This window comes from Temnothorax americanus, unplaced genomic scaffold (assembly GCF_048541705.1).
Source record: "Temnothorax americanus isolate GAGA-0224 unplaced genomic scaffold, ASM4854170v1 Scaffold2, whole genome shotgun sequence".
Taxonomy (NCBI): domain Eukaryota; kingdom Metazoa; phylum Arthropoda; class Insecta; order Hymenoptera; family Formicidae; genus Temnothorax; species Temnothorax americanus.
In genome coordinates, this window is record NW_027509338.1 from 3,098,489 (window position 1) to 3,118,034 (window position 19,546).

At 40.3% G+C, this 19,546-nt stretch overlaps 1 protein-coding gene across 3 annotated transcripts in view; it reads left to right on the top strand.

Moving 5' to 3' along the window:
- Positions 1 to 9,726: 9,726 nt before the first annotated feature.
- Positions 9,727 to 19,546, top strand: part of Nachralpha6 (nicotinic acetylcholine receptor alpha6) — a 241,146-nt gene continuing 231,326 nt past the window's right edge. For 2 of the 3 annotated variants that reach the window (XM_077404959.1, XM_077404958.1), the window contains exons 1-2: positions 9,727 to 11,698; positions 13,060 to 13,605. In XM_077404959.1, the coding sequence (XP_077261085.1) occupies positions 13,503 to 13,605 (103 nt within the window). In that variant the 5' untranslated portion in view covers positions 9,727 to 11,698; positions 13,060 to 13,502. The remainder of the gene's footprint in view (positions 11,699 to 13,059; positions 13,606 to 19,546) is intronic. The other variant, XM_077404957.1, reaches the window with a different exon arrangement.

Sequence of the window (19,546 nt, forward strand, 5' to 3'; positions counted from 1 at the left end):
GCACTGTCAATATCCGCCGCGTGATTTTCGAGATTGCCAAAATTCCCGGGTTTACAGGTTCATAAAACACTCGCGCGCGGAGATCGAACAATGTCCCGAGCATCGTTCGTCGCGTCCTCGGTGATCGAGTCTCAGTCTCGGTATTCGTCTCGTCTCGTTCCCATCGCTAGCTCGCAACGCGATCTCCGTCCTCGAGAGGGTATCTCACGCCACCCTCTCGACTGCTCCGGTATACATCCAAACATCCCCCTTTCCGCCATCCAAGGGCGACCAGGGTTGCCTGGCTAAGTCGCCAAAAGCTTGCACTCCCGGCGGAATTCAGCCGCCGTCATGCCTGAGACCGAGTATTGCGTGGCGTCCCTCGGCGTTGCCGATGCACTTCCATCCACCGGGATCGTGCTTCGTAAAATTGGATTTGCGCATGGCATGTAGACGATTTGTCATACCGGCTGGTTACATTCTTGCGAAGGTTCCGCACTGACGCTCGTAATATCTCGCTCGATGAACTCTCGCGCGATGATATTTCGCGGCACGCACGCATCGGCAAGCGATCTCGTAATTGTGATTGATCGCTGACGCATTGCCGTGCATATAAAATCGCAAAACGGCGTCTCTCTAGTTCGAATCGATAGCTCATTAACTAGACGCGTTTATATTTCCCATTCGTACTTACTTGTCGCGCGCATCGGACGCGCGCGGATTTAATACCATTGCGAGTCGCGTTACCGAGAGAATTAAATATAAATAAATAACTGCGAGTAAATTGCGATTCGCGAGGCCGTTTATAACGTTTGATTTCTACTTTTTCTTGTTTTTAATTAAATTCCTTTTAACCCAGATTTGGGATTTTAATTAAAATTTTCTGCCGATTCTTAGTTTTCCCGTCGCATATTTTCCGCCATCCTAACTTCGAATTTCGACTCGCTATTCGCTATTTATTGTGACTTGCAAGAGACGAGACGACGGTGTCCAATCGATTCTCCATCGCCGAAAGAGCTCGCGCGTATACAGGACGCATTGCATCGTGGTAAATCCGAGTGTCGAGCATGAAAATATCATGCGTTTCTAATTAGAAATACGATGACGCGTTATAAATATTATAAACGAGCGTGTGTATCAGATATTCACAGAGATATTCAATAACGAGCGTATTTGGTGAACAGAACAACGTTCAGTCGCGAAAACTGAAATAACATTTTGTGACAAAATTTTACCATACATCAATAATTTGTTTTTAATTATGAGTGATTATCACTGCAGAATAATTATCAATAAAGTGTCCTTGAAAAATGTGATGCTTTGCCATAAATTCAGATCTCGTATTCTTGTCGGAATTAAAACGCGAATCGCTATCGCAGCATCATTGATCAATAGATTTGCAACGTCCGTCGCATCGGTACGCCACGGGTACGGATTACAAATCGTTTGTTCGGTCATGATTTATGAACAGCATCGCACCACCGCCGATTACAATGGAGATTCCCTCCGAAATTGGCTGGACGAAAATTATTGTTCGCCGTACAGGTTTCGCAAAAAGCGCCTTAAACAGGGCCAGTCGCGTGGTCCTTTTTTTAATCCATCCTAGCAATCTCCGAGGCGATAGCGGAGGAATTTCTCAGTGTATGGTAGAGAAAAAAGAATAAAACAATTGTGTCATTCATCCACGAGTAGTAGATACGGTTCCCAGTCAATTCCACAGCGTCGTTCAACAATAAGCAACGTAGATAACGGAGGTATACTCTTATCTACTTCTGTTTGGCCGACCGATCGAAACACTCGGTCGAAATAATAGGAGGTATCGTACACACAAAAACGAACGAAAAACTTCGGATGCAGGGCGAAGTTTGTGCGATATCCGCGCGAACTTTATCAGATTTCGTATAGTTAGGCGAGAAGCAGTTATAGCTTTTCATCCTCTCTTCCGCAGTTCAAGCATCCGCTTTTAAAGCCTGCTTATACTTCGTACTTAGTTTTCATGTGAGGATGAACAGGAAGAGAGAGAGACAGAGGAGGAGGACGAAGGGGAGGAAAAGATGGCGGGATTGGGAACGAAACTTACCTGACGGATACGAGTCGTTGGGCACGATATGGAATCCCGAGGTCGCACCTCAGTCGACGGCGCGATGATGGACAAATCGTCTCGCGGAGAGAAATTGAATGTCGAACTAGTTTCCGACCACTTCCGGAAACGAATAGTTCCGTCAGAACGACTTTCGATAAATTTTCGCGTGCGCGCGCGCCAGCAAGGCGAGAATATTTTTTCGCTCCTCCAGACAAATGCGCCGTCATGCGTCTCATTTCTTATTTATTCATTCGAGCAAATCAGCTATCTAAGTTCCACGAAGGCACGAAACAAGATTCTCGTCATGTGAGTTAGGGTTCTTTTGTTTGTTTTGGGGGATCTTTAAGTCCATGATTAACCCTAGAACGCTAACAGGGGTTATCACTGAGCAACCCCACTATAAGTGGATATAATCCTGATGTTTATCTATTGGTATTTTCTTTATAACCGATATAAATGAGAAATAACAGTAGAAATTATTGATAATTAATATCATAATTTTTATTTGTTTTTATAAATTAGTTATGTTTTGTTATATTTGATGTATTTGAATACATAAAGCTTTGTATGGAATATTTTGACGTTATTATAATTATGTTAATTTGCACTGCAAGAAATTAAATTTAAGTTAAAGGATAACTTTACTAACGCCCTACGGCATTAAAATTTATGAGATTATTAAAATAAATCCAACTGTGTTTTAAATTGTAGTTTATCTTAAATAATGGAGAGTTTACTTAAGATATGACTATACGTTTTTTAAGCTTCAGAGAGTTCACGACAACTCACGTCGTCATGCGTAAAAAGATAGCTATTTTACGAATTAAACGCATTTTAACGTTAGCTGATTTTTATCGAGTACGAATTTCTTACCTCGCTTATGTGTGCGACGTACATTACAAAAGAAAAAATTGCATAATCAACTGTGTACTATATATATATTATATTTTTTTTCTGTTGGCATATGCTGACTAATAGCAAAGTTCTTGGAAGAAGTCAGATCAGAAGATGGTTCGCTCGATTGAAAAAGAAAGAGATTCGCCTGATTTTTTTTTTGTTAGGGCTAACCGTCAGAATCTCGTTTATTAGTCCCACGTCCAACGGAACAGTCGCTTCCAATTCGATGATCAAAAGAACTTGGCATCCCTTATTTTCGTAGAAATTAATAATTTCCCGGAACGTTTAACTCCACTTGATATTACTTTTATTCTCTGCCCGCTCAAGGGGAAAAGGATGAGAGCTGCGCTCAGCAATAAGAACAATACGGTAATTTCATCAGAGGCTAATCTTCAGTGGCTAATTCGCCGACCCCACGATATACACTCGTCCCAATATTACATCCCGCATCATCATAAAACAGAGAACGAACTTGAATGTGTCCGAACTCCCTTGGAATTCATACGGTAGTTAATTAATTTTGGCAGAGGGGTTTACTTATTATATAACCGCAGCTATTGCGACCGCGCCGTCCGACATCCGCGCAATTTAGTATAACGTTACAAGCTACGCGAAATGTTTTCGCTACTTTGCCGCTGCGCGCGGCGCCGCCTCCTTTTACGTATGCCATCGTGAAACAATCGTATTCCCTCTACGACCATAACCGGTCCGTGCCGTGCTACGGAGTACGTCTTCTATTTCCGCGTCGAGTTTCGGAGGGTTTGTCCTCCCAGGAGGAATGTTCCTCTTAATTTATGAAACGCGACGGACGTTACGGCGTTTAGCGAGGCACCTTCGAAGTACGTACGAAACCTGCGAGTTGGCACGTGAAGCGAAAACTTTGCAGGTTACCGTAGGTACCTTTGGGTTACTACCAGGCGGATTTTCTCGCAGCATCATTAGTATTCCGGGATATACAGACGTGGCGAGAGACAAAGAAGGATGGAAAGAGCTGAGAGAAAGGAAGGCGAGGAGAGAGACGAGAGAGGTTCTCTCCCAAATGAGTACCTCACGCACAGAGACACGTTTCTCTACTCATTCTACTTAGCGTTCTTACTACACTCGATTCTTTTACACTGAGTTCTCTCTTTCGTTCTTTCTCTTTTTCTCTATTATGCCTTTTCGTACCTCACTGCAAGAAATAGTAAAAAAAAAGCGAGCGCTCTGAACGAATGCTTTTCTTCGTCACTTGTCATCAGTTTCGAGGTAATTCGTAGGAGTCTAACCTTTTCGCCTCGAGTATTACAATCAGCGAGATTAACGAAGCATTTATGTCGGTTCGCACACATTCGCCTGCATCTTAATTAGAGAGAATCCCTGATCATGAAGCGGACGTATTGGATATAGTTATTAAATGACGATAATTATACGGTCGGAGTAAATATATAGCCTAGGTACACGTATATCCTACGAGATGATCGACTCGTATGACACATTTTTAATTTTGTTTGATTGAAATGTACAAAACGCGCCTTTGAAATATCGATACGAAACGTAGAGGGGGTAATTGACGTGAGCTAATTATTGGATTGCGAATATGAATCTTCTCGGTAAAGTTGGCCGATGTTGAAATTGCGTCTCTTGCGCGACCGAAAAGTCTCGGCAATCAATAAAAACAACCCTGTCGTGTCGATCTGCATCGACACAGTGCATAATTTTGCAGAAAGCTGGATGTATGCGAGGCGCTCTGCCCCCGCAAAACTTTATCGCCGTGACACGCGACAGCTGAAAGGAGTTTATTAGTAAGACAAGAATAAATACGGTTAACGCCATTCCCCGTACACTTTCGCACCGCTCGTAAACGTCTTCGATGTATAAGTGCAAAGTTAATCATATTCCGTTTCTATAATAATCAAAGTCGGTCAACCCTACATATCGCGAGGTGAGCGAAATAATTTATCATCCCGTAAGTAAGAAGTCAACTGATTGTAACACTGATTAACTCGAAAAAGTAACCCACTTTGACTTTGATGACTAATACTGCAACATTTTGCACCAGATTTTATTTAATCTATTTATCTTTCTCTCCCTTTCTCTCTCTCTCTCTCTCTCTCTCTCTCTCTCTCTCTCAATTAATCAATTTTGTTCTCTCTTTCTTAGAAGAAGAGCTTTTTTATAAATTTTTATAAGAAAATCTGTAAAAAGAATGCAAAGCTGAATATTTACGTCGCATATTTTTACGATTCAAATTTTGTATAAATGAATAACATTTATTTCTCTCTGAAGCATGTTACTCTAAGAGGAATTCCGATTAAAGTTTACTTACCAAGAAATAAAATTTTCGTTAAATTGGAAAGTGTCGATACGATGAACTCTCTTGACATTTTCGTTTCGCTAGAAAAAACACGATTCTATATTCGTTAAATAATCCTTAAAATACCATTCGGTTGATCTAGAACATTATTTGTTAGACAAGATTGAAATATATTTACAATTAGGTTAAAAATAATTTCATTTTCTGTGTTTATTAAAACAGAAATCGAAATTCCAAAGTTTCATTCCTATACACTCTATATACAGTATAACAGACGGTGTCGACTGCAAATCGTACGCAAACTCGCGATTCGACGTTCGGACTGGATAGGTGAAGGCGTTAACATTTCCGTTTCATTTGAAACATAGCGTGGAAAACACATATTTGCACAGATCGCACACATTCCGTCCTGGATACGTCAATTGCGCAAAAGTTTCGAGTGATCTGTTCGCAAACCGAGTGACCCAAATAGACGTTCCCAGCGTCGAATGTTTGACCCCAAAGTTCGGGGAGAGAGAGAACCCCGGGTCGATCGCTAGCGGTTTTGCTTCACCCCCTCGAGCACACACGAGAGAACTTTGTCCCCGCGTGCATTTAACCGAGCGTTCCGCATTGGATTCGTCGCGCGTCGTAAATAAAAGTCCACGGGCGATAGCGCGAGCGGAGCGATCGAGTGAACGAGCGAGGGATACGTCAGGGGGATACTATCGTACATGACACCTGGTGCCTCGTGCAATCGGCATTAAAGTGCAATGAGACTGAAAAGGGCGCAGAGAAGTCAAACCATCCCTGGGCGATGCGAGAGCCGTCGAAAGAAGCGAAAACTCGCCGACACACAATGACGTTCCACCTCGACGAGGAGCATCGTTGCTTCTCGAGGCGCCACAATGGTCCCCACGATCCATGGGGAACGCTGATTTCTCCACAATTTCTGTTATTTTGGGCGAGCGCATGGCCAGCAGGCTGGTTCTCAAAGAGGGACGGCCCGGACGGCCGGCTGTGAGGAATGGACCGTGGAGAGTGGGATGGGCCGGACCGTGTGGAGAGAGGGACGCGCCTGCGAGGCGTGAGTTCGGGTTCTATCTCGGGGTTGCCAGGTGCAACCTTTCCCTTCCTGCTTGTATATACCTGCTTTCTACAAAACATCGCTCATTCTTCGCGCTCGCCCGTCCGTCTCAGTCGTAGCCTTGACCATTCCCCGGACGTAATGCCACAAGAGACCCACTTGCTGGTCGTCGCGCGATAATCACCGAGACGAATGAATAGATTCGTACGTGCTTTCACTATTTTTTAATGGATGTGCCTCATTGGAATCTCCCTTTCTGCTATCAGTATTTATGGGTATCTCAATCATTAGACAATTGGTAGTTGCAATAATTCATTTCTGGTTCTCAGAGAATGTGAATAATGGAGAAGATAAGGTTGCGAAGGTTAAAGCGTGCAAAAATTTGCATCTCAATGACTTTTTTCGACGATTAATCCGTCGGTACGTGCGAATTTATAAGCGTGTTGTTTCGTTGGAAAGCGAGAGGCGAATCTCAGCCTTGACCATCTTGAAACGGCGCGCGGCGCGGGCAAGATGACGATATATTACCTCGTCCGGCGTCTTAAGATAATTAGCATACTGAGTAGGTAGGTAATTGTGTATTCGATGTTCTCTAAATGGTATGGGAACAAACGCGATGCCTGACACGCTTTAGAAACATAGTTTTGATTAGTGTTTACGCTAGCGTGGCAAGCGCTTCCCGCTTTTGTGAAATTTAATGTAGCGTATGGCAAATTGCCCGCTCTTTCTCTTCTCTCCCTGAACTTAGGGTAGCTGTGTGCTTTGTGTCAGCCGAATTATCTTAGAATGGAGGAGCGCGCGTCTTTGTAATGGCTTCTAAGGAAGTTATAACAATGAGTAAACGACCTCATATATATAAAGGAAAACGTTAAATCCTTGAATCTCTTCCTCTCCCTCCTCATCTCTTTCTCTCAACTCGTTATTCGCTCGTGGACTTTACCGTGGACACTTATAACGATAATGTCCTATTAAGTACATTACACTGTTTATATTACAGTTTTAGAATATTTCAAACTTTACACGATTTATGTAGAGAGTGTATTTTGACTTTATGTATTAACGATATATATAAAATAATAGAAATTGTTTAATTATGAGTTATAATTACGGAATAGTGGTTAGGAAAATGCTACATATCTAATGATTAGATTATATGTACTTGCCTAAGTTTGTTATTTATGACTGATTACAAATTGTTAATTGCAGTTTCATTGTGTAATGAGAACTTAATCAGTGTTATTAGATATAGTTATGCTGATATTAATTATTAACATAATTTATTCAGACCATGCTATTATTATATACGTAAAATCAATTAATAACTTTGATGAATAAATAAATTTTATTGATTATATACTTTAGATATCCATCGTAATTCTGATTTTATTGCAAGTATTTTATATCAAATTAATCGGTTTTAAAATAATCTGAATTATAACCGATTTCTAGGTTCTAAAAATGTTAAATTGTAATAATATTATACAAACAAAAATAAAATATAAAAGAAAGTATATTGTTAAAATAATCTTATAGCCATATATGATATTGAATTTCTATTTACGTTATTATATATTGGAAATGCTTTTTGTAAGAAAACGCATGTAGAAAATTTTCAAGAAATCTCTTTTCTCGACCAAGATATTGTCTCTTGAGAGAAATGTTTTTAAGGGTTTGACAGTAAGTGCAAAGGCCGATATAACGTTATCGACTGCAAGAAGTGCGGATGCACTGTATTTTCATGCCTCGATGGCGTAGTTTGAAGATTCTCTGAAGAAAGAGCTTACCAACAATAGTCTCTCAAAGAAGTTTCGTTTAAATAGGATCATAACGACGAATTTATTTATTTCTTATCAAGCAACTTTTGTGTGCCAAATAATATAAAGAATTTTTCGAAAAGAGTTATTGAAATATAACGTTCTATTTTCATCGAATTACAAGGTTTGTCTGACTGAAGCGCCTTGCATGATTTTCCTGCAATCTCCTTAGCAAACAACTGTTGGTAAGGGAACTACCTGTATCACAGTTTACTAAATTCAATTCTGTATATATCTCTCAAAATATATTAAACAAAAATAATTAACAATATATGTATGACAGTTTCTCATGTCAATTATTTTTAATAGTATATTTATTATTCAAATTTTAAAATCATAAATATTTAATTAATACGCTTTCAGATACACACACACACACACACAATATTACATTATGATTATATTAGAGCATATTATATAGTATACATATAATATACGTATATGTTATAGACTATATAATAAAGTAGATTTTATATATATTTCTCAATCAATATTTAAATATAATCAAATAATTGTTAATATTTAAAAATAATTGTAACAAAATATAATTATTTTTATTAAATTTTGTTTAATGTTGAAAAAGAAAGATTGATTGTATAAATACTCGTCAACTAAAATGCACTTTTTAAACGACACATAACTTTACAGAGCACATTTGGCTTTTTATACTCAGCAATTGAAAAGAAAGTCACGCGGGAGGGGGGTGCTTTCTTTTACAAAACCTTTAATTGACTTACAATGACCGTGCGAAATGCAGAATAACGAACATTTTGTCCATCCATCAACTATCCATCTGACCTCGTCTTAAACATGCGTTTCCCCAGCAACTTCGAAAACAATCGATTCATCCGTCAACCCCGGCATCTATCCGCGCTCTACTTATCTTTCTGTCGTATTGCCACCCTTGATGTATCGAAACTATGCCGTCCCTGGGATCTCGACGGCTGAGGCTAATCCCCCTTAGCGGACTTGGACCATGCTCCAGCATCGTTTGCGACGATCGCGATAGAATCAACGTACACCCTCGCGCTTACCCTTGAGAGCGAAGACGAGAATATAGGTGAAGAAGGGAACGGGAGAGGAAAAGAGAGAGAGAAAGAGGGGGGAGAGGGAGAGACAGAGTGAGCTCGCAATACACGGCAACGGTCGTGAGCTACGGGAGTTCGCAAGAGGGCGGCTAGGGGTAAGAGAGATGAGGCATGTGGCGCGCGATGGTTACTCGAGAGAGATGGGGCAAGTTCTCCGGTACACGGTGGTGGGCACAATATTGATCTGTGGGGTGGGCTTCGGGGATGCTGTCCTCTGGTTCTCTCCTCCGCCCCCGGGCCACCGTTCTCACCCGCCTTCTCGCTCCCCCTGGAGCTCCGCGGTGCCACCCTCTCCCCGCGCCATCGCACCCCCAAGTCTACTACCCTGGTACTCTCGCGATGTGGTGGGGGTCACGCTAGTTGCGTGTTGGTCCAGTCCGCAGCCTCCCGCGAAATCGTGGTGGGAACCGGAGGCGGCCACGGGAGGTAGAGGCGTCGGAGAGGGTGGTTTTTCCAGAGGTGGAAGTGGCGGAGGAGGGTTATGGCCATCGTGGGGAGCGCTCCTCGCGTCTATATCGCGGCGGTGGCTGCGAGTCGCGAGAGCTCGACCGGCAGCTCGTACACGACCCCGACCGCCTCCTTTTTCAGGGGTTTCGGTTTCCGGTTCGGACACCCGTTTGCAGGGACGAGGCGGTTTTCTCCATCCCCCGTGTGTCCAGTCCCTCTCTTTCTCTCTCTTTACATCACTTTACCCTTCTTATTTTCCGTCATCTCTTTTTTCTCTCCATTCCTTTTTCTCTGGTTTTCCATAGTTTCCCTTTTGCCAACCGCTGTCTCAGTCTAGCGCGAGTTGCCACGTTCGGCCGAACTTCGTGGCGTACACCCTGTGCGTGCGGCCTGTAACGGGAGTCTACGCGTCTCCTCATCTTCGTCGTCGTGCTCGCCGGTACTCATCGTCACGGATTACTCGCGATTAACGCTTCGCATCCCGCTCGTGTTAAACCCGGTGCGCACGATGCGAGGTAGAATCGTGCATGCAAGAGGTACGACTTCGCCGGACAAGAGCAATTACGGATAAAGGAGTAAAGCGAATAGTGCAAGCGGAACAACGAGGACGAGGCGGATGAGAGTGCGGAGAAAAAGGAGGGATAGCCGCAATAGGACAGGAAGAGCGGCAGTGATGAACACGGATATACGAGAATGCACGTTCGCGCGAACGCGTGATCCGTGCTGAAGGAAACGAGTGCGACAAAAGAAAGAGAAAGGGAGAGAGAGAGAGAGTGCGAAAAGAGAGCAGAAATCAGGGAGAGAAGAAAAAGCCGCGAGAGCAAGAACGGCAAAGAAAACGGGAATTCGTTGCCTACGTGGAATGGGCTGTTGGCAGAGGGAGCAGCCACGCTCCGCGAAGTTGCCTAGATACCGGGCAACACCGTGTTGCGCTCCGGTGAAGTAGGAGGCAGCGAAAGAGGCGGAGGTGGTGGTGCTGCTCCGCGGGAGGATGGAACGCGCGGTGGACTGTAGTGAGACGAGGAAGACGATCGCCGGCCAGGCCGCGAACGCAGGTCCGTGGTGCTGCCAGGAATCGCGATAGCACACCTGCGCCCCTCTCGAAACTCGCCCGAGAGAGAGAGAGAGAGAGAGAGAGAGAGGGAGAGAGAGAGGAAAAGAGAGAGCATAGGTCGGAAATCTCGCGGCAGCGTGCTAGCGGCTCGAAGCCAATCACGAAAAATAACCGCGGCGTCGTTCGCGGTACTACAATTAGCCATTGGATTCGTCGGGCGTTACTCGTTACTGCTTGGTGTCGACGAAATAGTTGCTGCACGTCTCGTAGAATTCTGGAATCGCGTGATGGTTTATTGTGGACTCTCCTGTCAAAACCTCTTTTTGTATTGAAAATTTTTTTGCAAGCTCGCGCGAATATCGAGCGTATTCGTGGCTATATGTCGTTTCGCGCTTGCAACCGGAAATTTTGATTGAATCGTCGACGTGGTAGGTGTCAGCGAGTAACGAAGTGAGCCCCAGTGCCGGTTGAGAACGGGGTGAGAGTACTCGTAACGATGGACGCCGCCGCGTGGGGGAGAACGGGAGCATTCGGTATCGAATGAGGAAGCGTATAGTTGCCACGGACACCTGTAAACCGGGCGCGGGCTCTCGCAATTTTCGAGGCAAGATTTGCTTCGTCGTGTCGATGAGAGCCAGCGATACGTTCGCGGAATGCATGCTGAGACTCGAATCTGCAACATACGCATAATTGATAAACGATACCGCGTGAAAGATACCGTATATAGTCTTGGGTACGTTCTCGTATCAACTAGTCGCAACGTCAAAACTCCACACAGACGCATTTCCTGTGAGATTAAAACTCGCGCCATTGTTGCTTCTCTGAGGCGTGCAAGACAATGGAAAAATTGCTACCTGTGTCGATAGGCAGAAACTGCGGTAATGGCGTGCCATTTAATGCACTCCCTTGTGAATCCGATAAATAGGTCATCGTAATGCTGGACTCGTGATCAATGGCTGATCGGTTGTGTGGAAAGGGTTGCTAATTAATTCGCGCATTTTTTACGACGAAATGCACGGAACGTTTTTTATTGGTGTAATTCGATGATGTTGCATGTGAAAATAAATGCGCGAGAACAAAGATAAGCTATAATGCGTTCTTGCGTATCATATTTTTTAAGCACGAGACAATAGCAAGATTATTAAATTCTACTTTCTTATTTCAAGCATTCCTTTGTTTCTTTAAACGTAATAAGCGTGTATTGTTTTTTTAAACGTTAAATATTTTTTGTGTATAGTGAGATATGACAATATCCAATTCTTCCGATGATATAAAGTATCGATGATATAAAGTTACAATATTTTTTAATCTTTGGAAATTTTGTTTAAATTCAATACGTTATATTAAATATAATTGTGCTCTTTATATTTTTTCGTGATAATATTAATGAATTAATCAATCGCAAAGTCTTTTTGGTATAGCTCGCAGAAATCGATTCATGAACCTGCATATATTTCAATTATACTAATAATTCTCTTGATCTCACCAAGAAGATGAAAAATTTACGATAACGGGACTTGGCAAAACCGATCATTTCCAGTCGCGGCACGTTTTTCCAAAGGGAATACAAGAAATCTCTTCTTGCTGATAGTGAAATAGTAAATCAACCGCCCCGCTTGTAAATCACCTAAGTTTTCGATGCCGGTAACGATGCTCACAACCGTTATAAATCGGAAAGAAGTATCGCAATAAATGACAAGAATATTCAAATGAGTGTCATTTCACTATCTCGCGGCTTATAGTACTTGAACTGCATAAATCATGTAACTGCATAACTTCATGCATATATAATTGTAATTTGGATTTACAGTCAGAAATGCTGCAGATATTTTTGTTAAAATTTTGTTTTAGTATATAAGTTTCGAGGAAAAACTTTGATTGTTTATATAAATTTAATATCGTATTATCGTTTTATTAAAAATCTCATTAAACGTACAGTTGTAATGAGTATTTTTCAAAATAGGAACAAAATTTAGTAATATCACGTTCTCGAATATTTTTTGTATCAGTGCGAACATATCAAAAAATCTAATTAAGATATATTTTATACTAGAATGATTATATCTTGACGCGAGCTGACCGATTTTTAGTTTGACATAAATTTGAAATGTCGAATAATGCATAATGCTCTAAACAAGGAATTCAGGTTTTAACTAAAGCATGATTAAAAAATTATGATAAACGGCATTTATCGGCAAATATTTCGGCACGCATTAACAATTAAAAGCAATGTCGCTGATTCAGAAGATAATGCAAATGCATGCCGCGAAACGACGCCGCGCGCGATGAGAAGTGGGTGTGAAGGGGTCGTTCACACGTACGAAATCATTATTTTCAGGATCTCCCGCGAGAATGCTCGAAACGCTGGGAAGCATCGTCGCGCGAACGTAGCGCGTTCTCTCTGCGAACGATAATACGCCGCCACCTTTCAGCGATCGAGACTTCGCGAGTATACGCACAACCGAGGCGCGCGGGAAGAACGCTTGGTTATGACGGCGAAGTCGGGGGGTGCGTTAGCGAGGGCATCGAGTATCGATTAGCGGACGATTCGCGCGGAATTGAACTCGACTCGTGACACCTTGCACGATGATGATAATCAGTGACGCAGCGGGCGACAAAGCGCTACCGGGCGATACTCGCGGCGGTGACCGCTGCGTGTAGAAGTGAACACGCAAAATTGTGCAGTGCATCACGGTCACGACGGGGCACGTCGGGATCGGATTGATGAACATCGGCAAGTCGGTGTCGTGCCTCGACCTGGACCTGTAAAATTCATCTGCCATGGCGCACCAGGCAGGAGGTCTACCGCAGTTGCGAATAAAGTTTTGTAATACAATCGCCGCCGGTCTCCAAATAGTCCTCTTGCTCACCGTCCTACCTCAAGGTAAGCTCACCGATACGCACTACCGATATTTTATGATGAGATTGTATGCGACATTACTCGCGTTATGATTTTGTTTATTGGTCGTCCAAAGCCGTTTCAGAAACGAAAGGGCACGAACGATATTTCTTTCAACGACTTGAAGGTATTGACGAGAAAGGGAACCATGAAACTACCGATTCGAATAAAAGAGACCGTTACATCTATCGATTGAAAGATAAGATGTCGTAATCGATTAATATAACGTGACATAGGTATCTCGATTAAGTTACGAGATATTGAAATATCAAATATTAGAAATTAGAATCACATAAATCTTAAACTAAATTTTCTCGTTCAAAATACTTTTTATTTTAGTTATATAAGAGCTATTTTAGGTAATACATTTGATTTTTTAATGTCTTTATTATTTAAATGCATAATTGGTTTTTTTAATCTGCGATAATGACAATGATTATTTATTACAAATTTTTAATTATTACTTATATGAAAATTATTATGAAATCAAGATGTATATAAGTATAACATATCCCCGCCTATTAGTATTCAAGGACGCTTGGCATTAAAGAGATTTCTGCACGCGATGACTTCTATCAACTCGTGTCACTTCGTCCGGTTATTCTGTCTTGATATAGAAATTCGAAAATAACTTTAGACAAGTACATAATTTAACGAACGACACTCCCGCGACTATATTACAACGCCGTGTTTGCCACAGACATTTCTAGTCGATCGACACGTTAAATACGGTAAGAAATCATCAATATGGCACACATGGATAAAGTCGATAATTCTAGTCGAGTCAGATATAACTCCAAAAGTTGCAAAAAGTTTCAAGTTAATAGCAATAGTGACTTGCTATAATTGCTGCCATATGCTAACCCAGATATTTTGCTTTAGGTGCGCTTTCAAATTAACGACTGCATTCCATATATGTCTCATTCGCGCTATGTATGTAATTTTCACACGTATATGTGGGTAGGATGTTGTTTATATGATTTATGCGTAACTGATTACGCTAAGAGTGACGCGCATATACGCGTATAACAAATCGGTTCGTCAATCATAATTACGGATGACACGTTCGGTAACAGTGTAACGCATAATAAAATCACCGCAACCGCGGTGCGACCTGCCATCACAGCGCATCGGCGCCCGACCGCGACAAAACTACATTTCGTTCGGTCAACGAGTTTCGTAGCCGTATGTACGACTCAGCCGGAATTAAATCCCACGATTTGAGAAACTCTCTCACGGAAAAACATCGACATGTCGCGAACAGCTTCGCGAATAGCGAACTTTCGACATGGCCGGCATTGGCTTAGAACATTTTTACAATGTTAATCTCTGCGGAAATAGGTTTCGACCGTTAGGAACTTGTTGCGATTTTCGAAAAAAGTTTCTCGTCATACCTGTTGTCGAAATTGAAAAGAAGATCAAACGGTAAGATAGAAGATGTTAGAAAATTCAATTCTAATTAATTTAAACTCTAATTCCGAATCTTTCTCAAGTTTTCTTTACTTAATAAAGTCTCTCTATATGGTTTGAAAATATTTGTATAAACAAATTACTTCTTACAATAGTAAAACAAAGACAAAAGAAGAAAAATATAAGTATTTATACCTTTTAATGAAGTGATGTACATTTTAACGCTGGAACTTTTTTCTTTTCTGACTCAGTGCGCAATTAAAGTACAACGAACACATTTAGAAAGTTAAAGGTGACTTCACTCGAGCGAGAAAATATGCGGAATCATAAGTTAGCGGGAATACCAAAGTTCCGCGATAAACATTCTGAAGCGAAATATCGTGCGACGATTGAACTCGCGTGATCGTTCGGCAATACTAAAGTTAAACCGCCGGATTTAAACTCGGAATTTATTGGTTCGTTGAGATGGATCCGCGGCATTAATATCCCTTCGTCTTCATCTCTCGTGTGTTAAAGGTCGCTCGGCAAAGCGATAAAAATTTTTCGGTGTAGATAATCCTTCCCGGTATTAAGAACTTTAACAAATTTTTACGCGGATACATCTTCTTTATCATTATTCTCTACATCTAAATTACAATACATATACTCAAAATATAAAATATTCTACCAATAACACGCATTATTCATTGAATGCGATATATTGTTAACTAACTTTCGTGTAGCCACATCGAATAGAAAAAAGCTATAATTATAATACGTATTGTAATCAACTAACTCGTAAACTATCTCTGTGCTTTCACTTTCTGTATTAAATAATCATAAGATTTCTTCTGCACGTTTTTTGTTATCAATATGCTGCGATTTTTATGCTGATCGATCATTGCTTCACTCGTCTTCTTTGCGTTGTGTCAGTCGTAAATCAATCAGTGCAGTAAGTGGAGAACGATGGGCAGCCTCTCCTTTCTTCCTCGGCTTCCTCGGCCGCGCGTCTCGATTTAATTTTAATTTAGAATCTGTTAGCTTTAGCCTGATGTGCTGATGTAAAATTCATGGTCGTGTGTTTTGAATGGATCTGGTCCGCGACATATCTATTTTCGATGGCGCAGCACATTTCTTCTCCGAGCGAGTCCGAGATTACACAGCTCGCAGTAATAAGTCATTCGATTTATCGCCGGTCTCGCGCGAAATATTTTCTCGGAAGGACTAGATTTCAAGCCTCTGGACCTTTGCTCGTCCTCAATCTCGCCTCCCTTCCCGCGCACTGATCGCCGACCGATCGTGAGTTATTCTCGGTCGAAAGGAAAAAGCCTCCCTGCGAAACTGCTGCGGGCACTGCGTATTTTTCTACGTTACGTTTTACGATGGCTGTTTCTCAATTACCGAAGTATTGAAAAGCTCTCTGAAAATTCTCTCAAAGAGGTCGGTCTTCAAAATAGCGCGCTGCGTTTCTTAACGAGCAACATACTATATTTATGTACATTAGAAAGGAGAATTGTGTGTACAACTCTCTTTCTTGATTTTTAACGCGGCAATTAATTATTTAAATGAAAAATTTTTAAACGCGAAAATTTAAAATGTTTATTTTTAAATAAATAGTTTCTACTGTATGATGGACAATTACTACTATATTATTTTTAAATGGATAGTTACTACTAACTGATGTTAATTTACTACTGATTCGAAGTTTGTCATCTTTACGTTGCATAATTGTCGGTTCATAATTTGGAGTGCTTTATTTATGACCGAAAAATATAATTCCACGTGTGTTGTGCTGCGTGCGTTCATTCTATATACCACGCACGTGGCTTTGAAGAGCAATGAAGCATTAACATCGTTTGAACATTCAATCGATAGTAAAGTCGACAGTCTGTCAACTTTAACATCGATCGATTAACTACCAGGCTAGACTAATTAAGTATTTGTCAATAATTTGACGCATATAAGTTGATTTAATGCAAATTTCTGGTAAATTGCGTTAAGAATGATATTAAAATAGTAGATACTTTCGTGTTTATATAGAGAAACACGACATAGATTAAATATTTATATTGTATCAAATGAAAAAGAAATTATAACTCGTTAATTTATCAAGTTCTATTTTAACAATTATTTAGGTAGAACAAAATACTTTTTTAATCACCATATTATTTATGAGCGTGTTACGCTTTCGATAAACACAATTCAAAGAACTTTCACGCATGCCCATTCTTTGCAACCATCTAGGATACATATATCATTTCTCTCTTTACGAAATATTTTTCCGAAAATGGTTAATACATCGTCATCGATAAAACAGCAGCTTTGACTCGCTCGCGTTCGCAACACAAAATATCTCGCTCGCTTCGCAGTAATCAGTTTTGAAGTTCCGACGAAGTAATCTGCGATCGATGCCCCAGAAAGGCATCGCGGATGGAAAAACGTCGAAGAGAGGGCGGAAGTCAGTCTTCGTTAAAATTTCAGAATGTTCCGTCGGGGATTACGCTTGCAGCGTGTTCATTTAACGCGTCGGCTCGGCGTTTTACTGTCACTAGTTGAGCACCACGGCTGTCGGATATCGAGATTTTTACATTGCGCGTATGGCGCCGCAATGGAGCAGAGACGCCTATATAACGTTGATATCGATTCTCGAACTCGCAACCACGCTAGACTCGTACGCGCGAGTATATACATGAGTATTAATCGAAAAGTACTTTTGTCACGTGATTTACCTTTCTTTTTTTTTTCGGGATTTATTTTTGAATCGACTAAACGCGATCTCTCAATACGCGTTTACAAAACGAAATTAGCACGAATCCGACGATGACAGCTATTGAAATTACATTACAATTGATGTTGAAATTGCATTGATTCTACACCAAAATTTAATTCGGTCATTCGATCCGCGAGATTTTCACGCGTATCGCTATATTGGTCCATCTGATAATTAGAATCCGATCGTTGTGTTTTATGACGATTGTAATGTGGTGTTTGACAAGGTAGTCGCGCTATATGACTGCTAATGCCCTCATTGTGAACGGAGTAAAAAACTGTTATTTCGCTCGAAGCGGGGTAAATTGCACGAGCTGCTGCGATTTCATTAGAGATAAAGAAATTATTATACGGTATTATTGTTTGGCACACGATAACATCATTTGAATGAACATGGATTTATAGAAAACACTTTACAAATAGGCATATATCATAAGGCTTTGAAACTAGTATTGATATAATCTAATAGAAACTATTGTAAATGAAATCCAGTTACAAAATTTCATTCAACCAATAAACATATACTATTAGATAGGAAAGAACTTTGTCCAAAATGGGCCATTGGGGCACAATAGTGGAACATGAATGTAGATATTTTTGTGTACATTACTAGAAAAATAATTTTAAGTTCTGGAACGAGGAGGGGAAGGGGAGCGAAAAAAATTATGACCTATTCAGTTACGAGTCTTAATACCTATTCATTATTACCTTTATTGTCAGAACTATCAGAAAATATCTACAATATATGTTTTGATGGCAGCTTGATTCTTGCGTTTGGATGTTTGCTGTGGCCTAAATATTACATTAATGTTATGATATATGGGCACAACGTTCAACAGTATATGAGCTTTATTTTTGCAAATGCAATAATACGCTTTTGTATTGAATTCAATTCTTTACCATTTCGTTCTGCTAAAACATAAATATGATATTTCTTCATTTACATGCCTTGATTGTATACTATAGAGACTTAGCCAAACATATAAATAAGTTTGCTCGGTACCGCCGTTACCGCACGGGGAGGTGTTCTGGGCACGATATATAAAATAATATTTTATAATATCTAAGACTTCCTTGTGCCCAGAGCACTAGTTAGTGATATTATAATATTTAAGTTAATTAGTGTAAAATTTTAAGTGCTAATTAGTTAATATTACGTACAGTAATATGAAATTCATCCTTCACTAAAGTGTCTTTCTCCCTGTTTTTGAGATTTGAGAGATTATGTTATTATTATTACTATATTAACCTCTTCTACAAATGCATATCAAGAAATTAAGTGTGTGCGTTTATGGCCTAGAACCCATAATAAAATAGGCGAAGTTTTTTATAAAATTATTATGGAGTATACCTACAGTTCAATACGATTATAATTAAATTGTGTTGTTCATCCATTTTATATTTTTTATAACATTTTCTATACTGTTTTTCTCTTAAAAAACTGATAACATAGGAAATTATTTTCTTATTTTTCTATTTCTTTTAGGAACATTATTTTATGTACAACTTTTACATTAGTTTGTTTACGTATAATATTTGTAGCAGTGACTTTTCATTTCACACGAGACTTTTATTACACAGAAACAAATTAGGTCACATGTTATCTGAGATTCACATGATAATCATCTAATGCAAAAATATATTTATTTATTCTATAGTTTATTAGCATATATATATATATATATATATATATATATATATTATATATATTAGTTTAGATTGTAAAAATTAATGTTTGTGCCTGTATATTTTTGTGAAACAGCAGTTG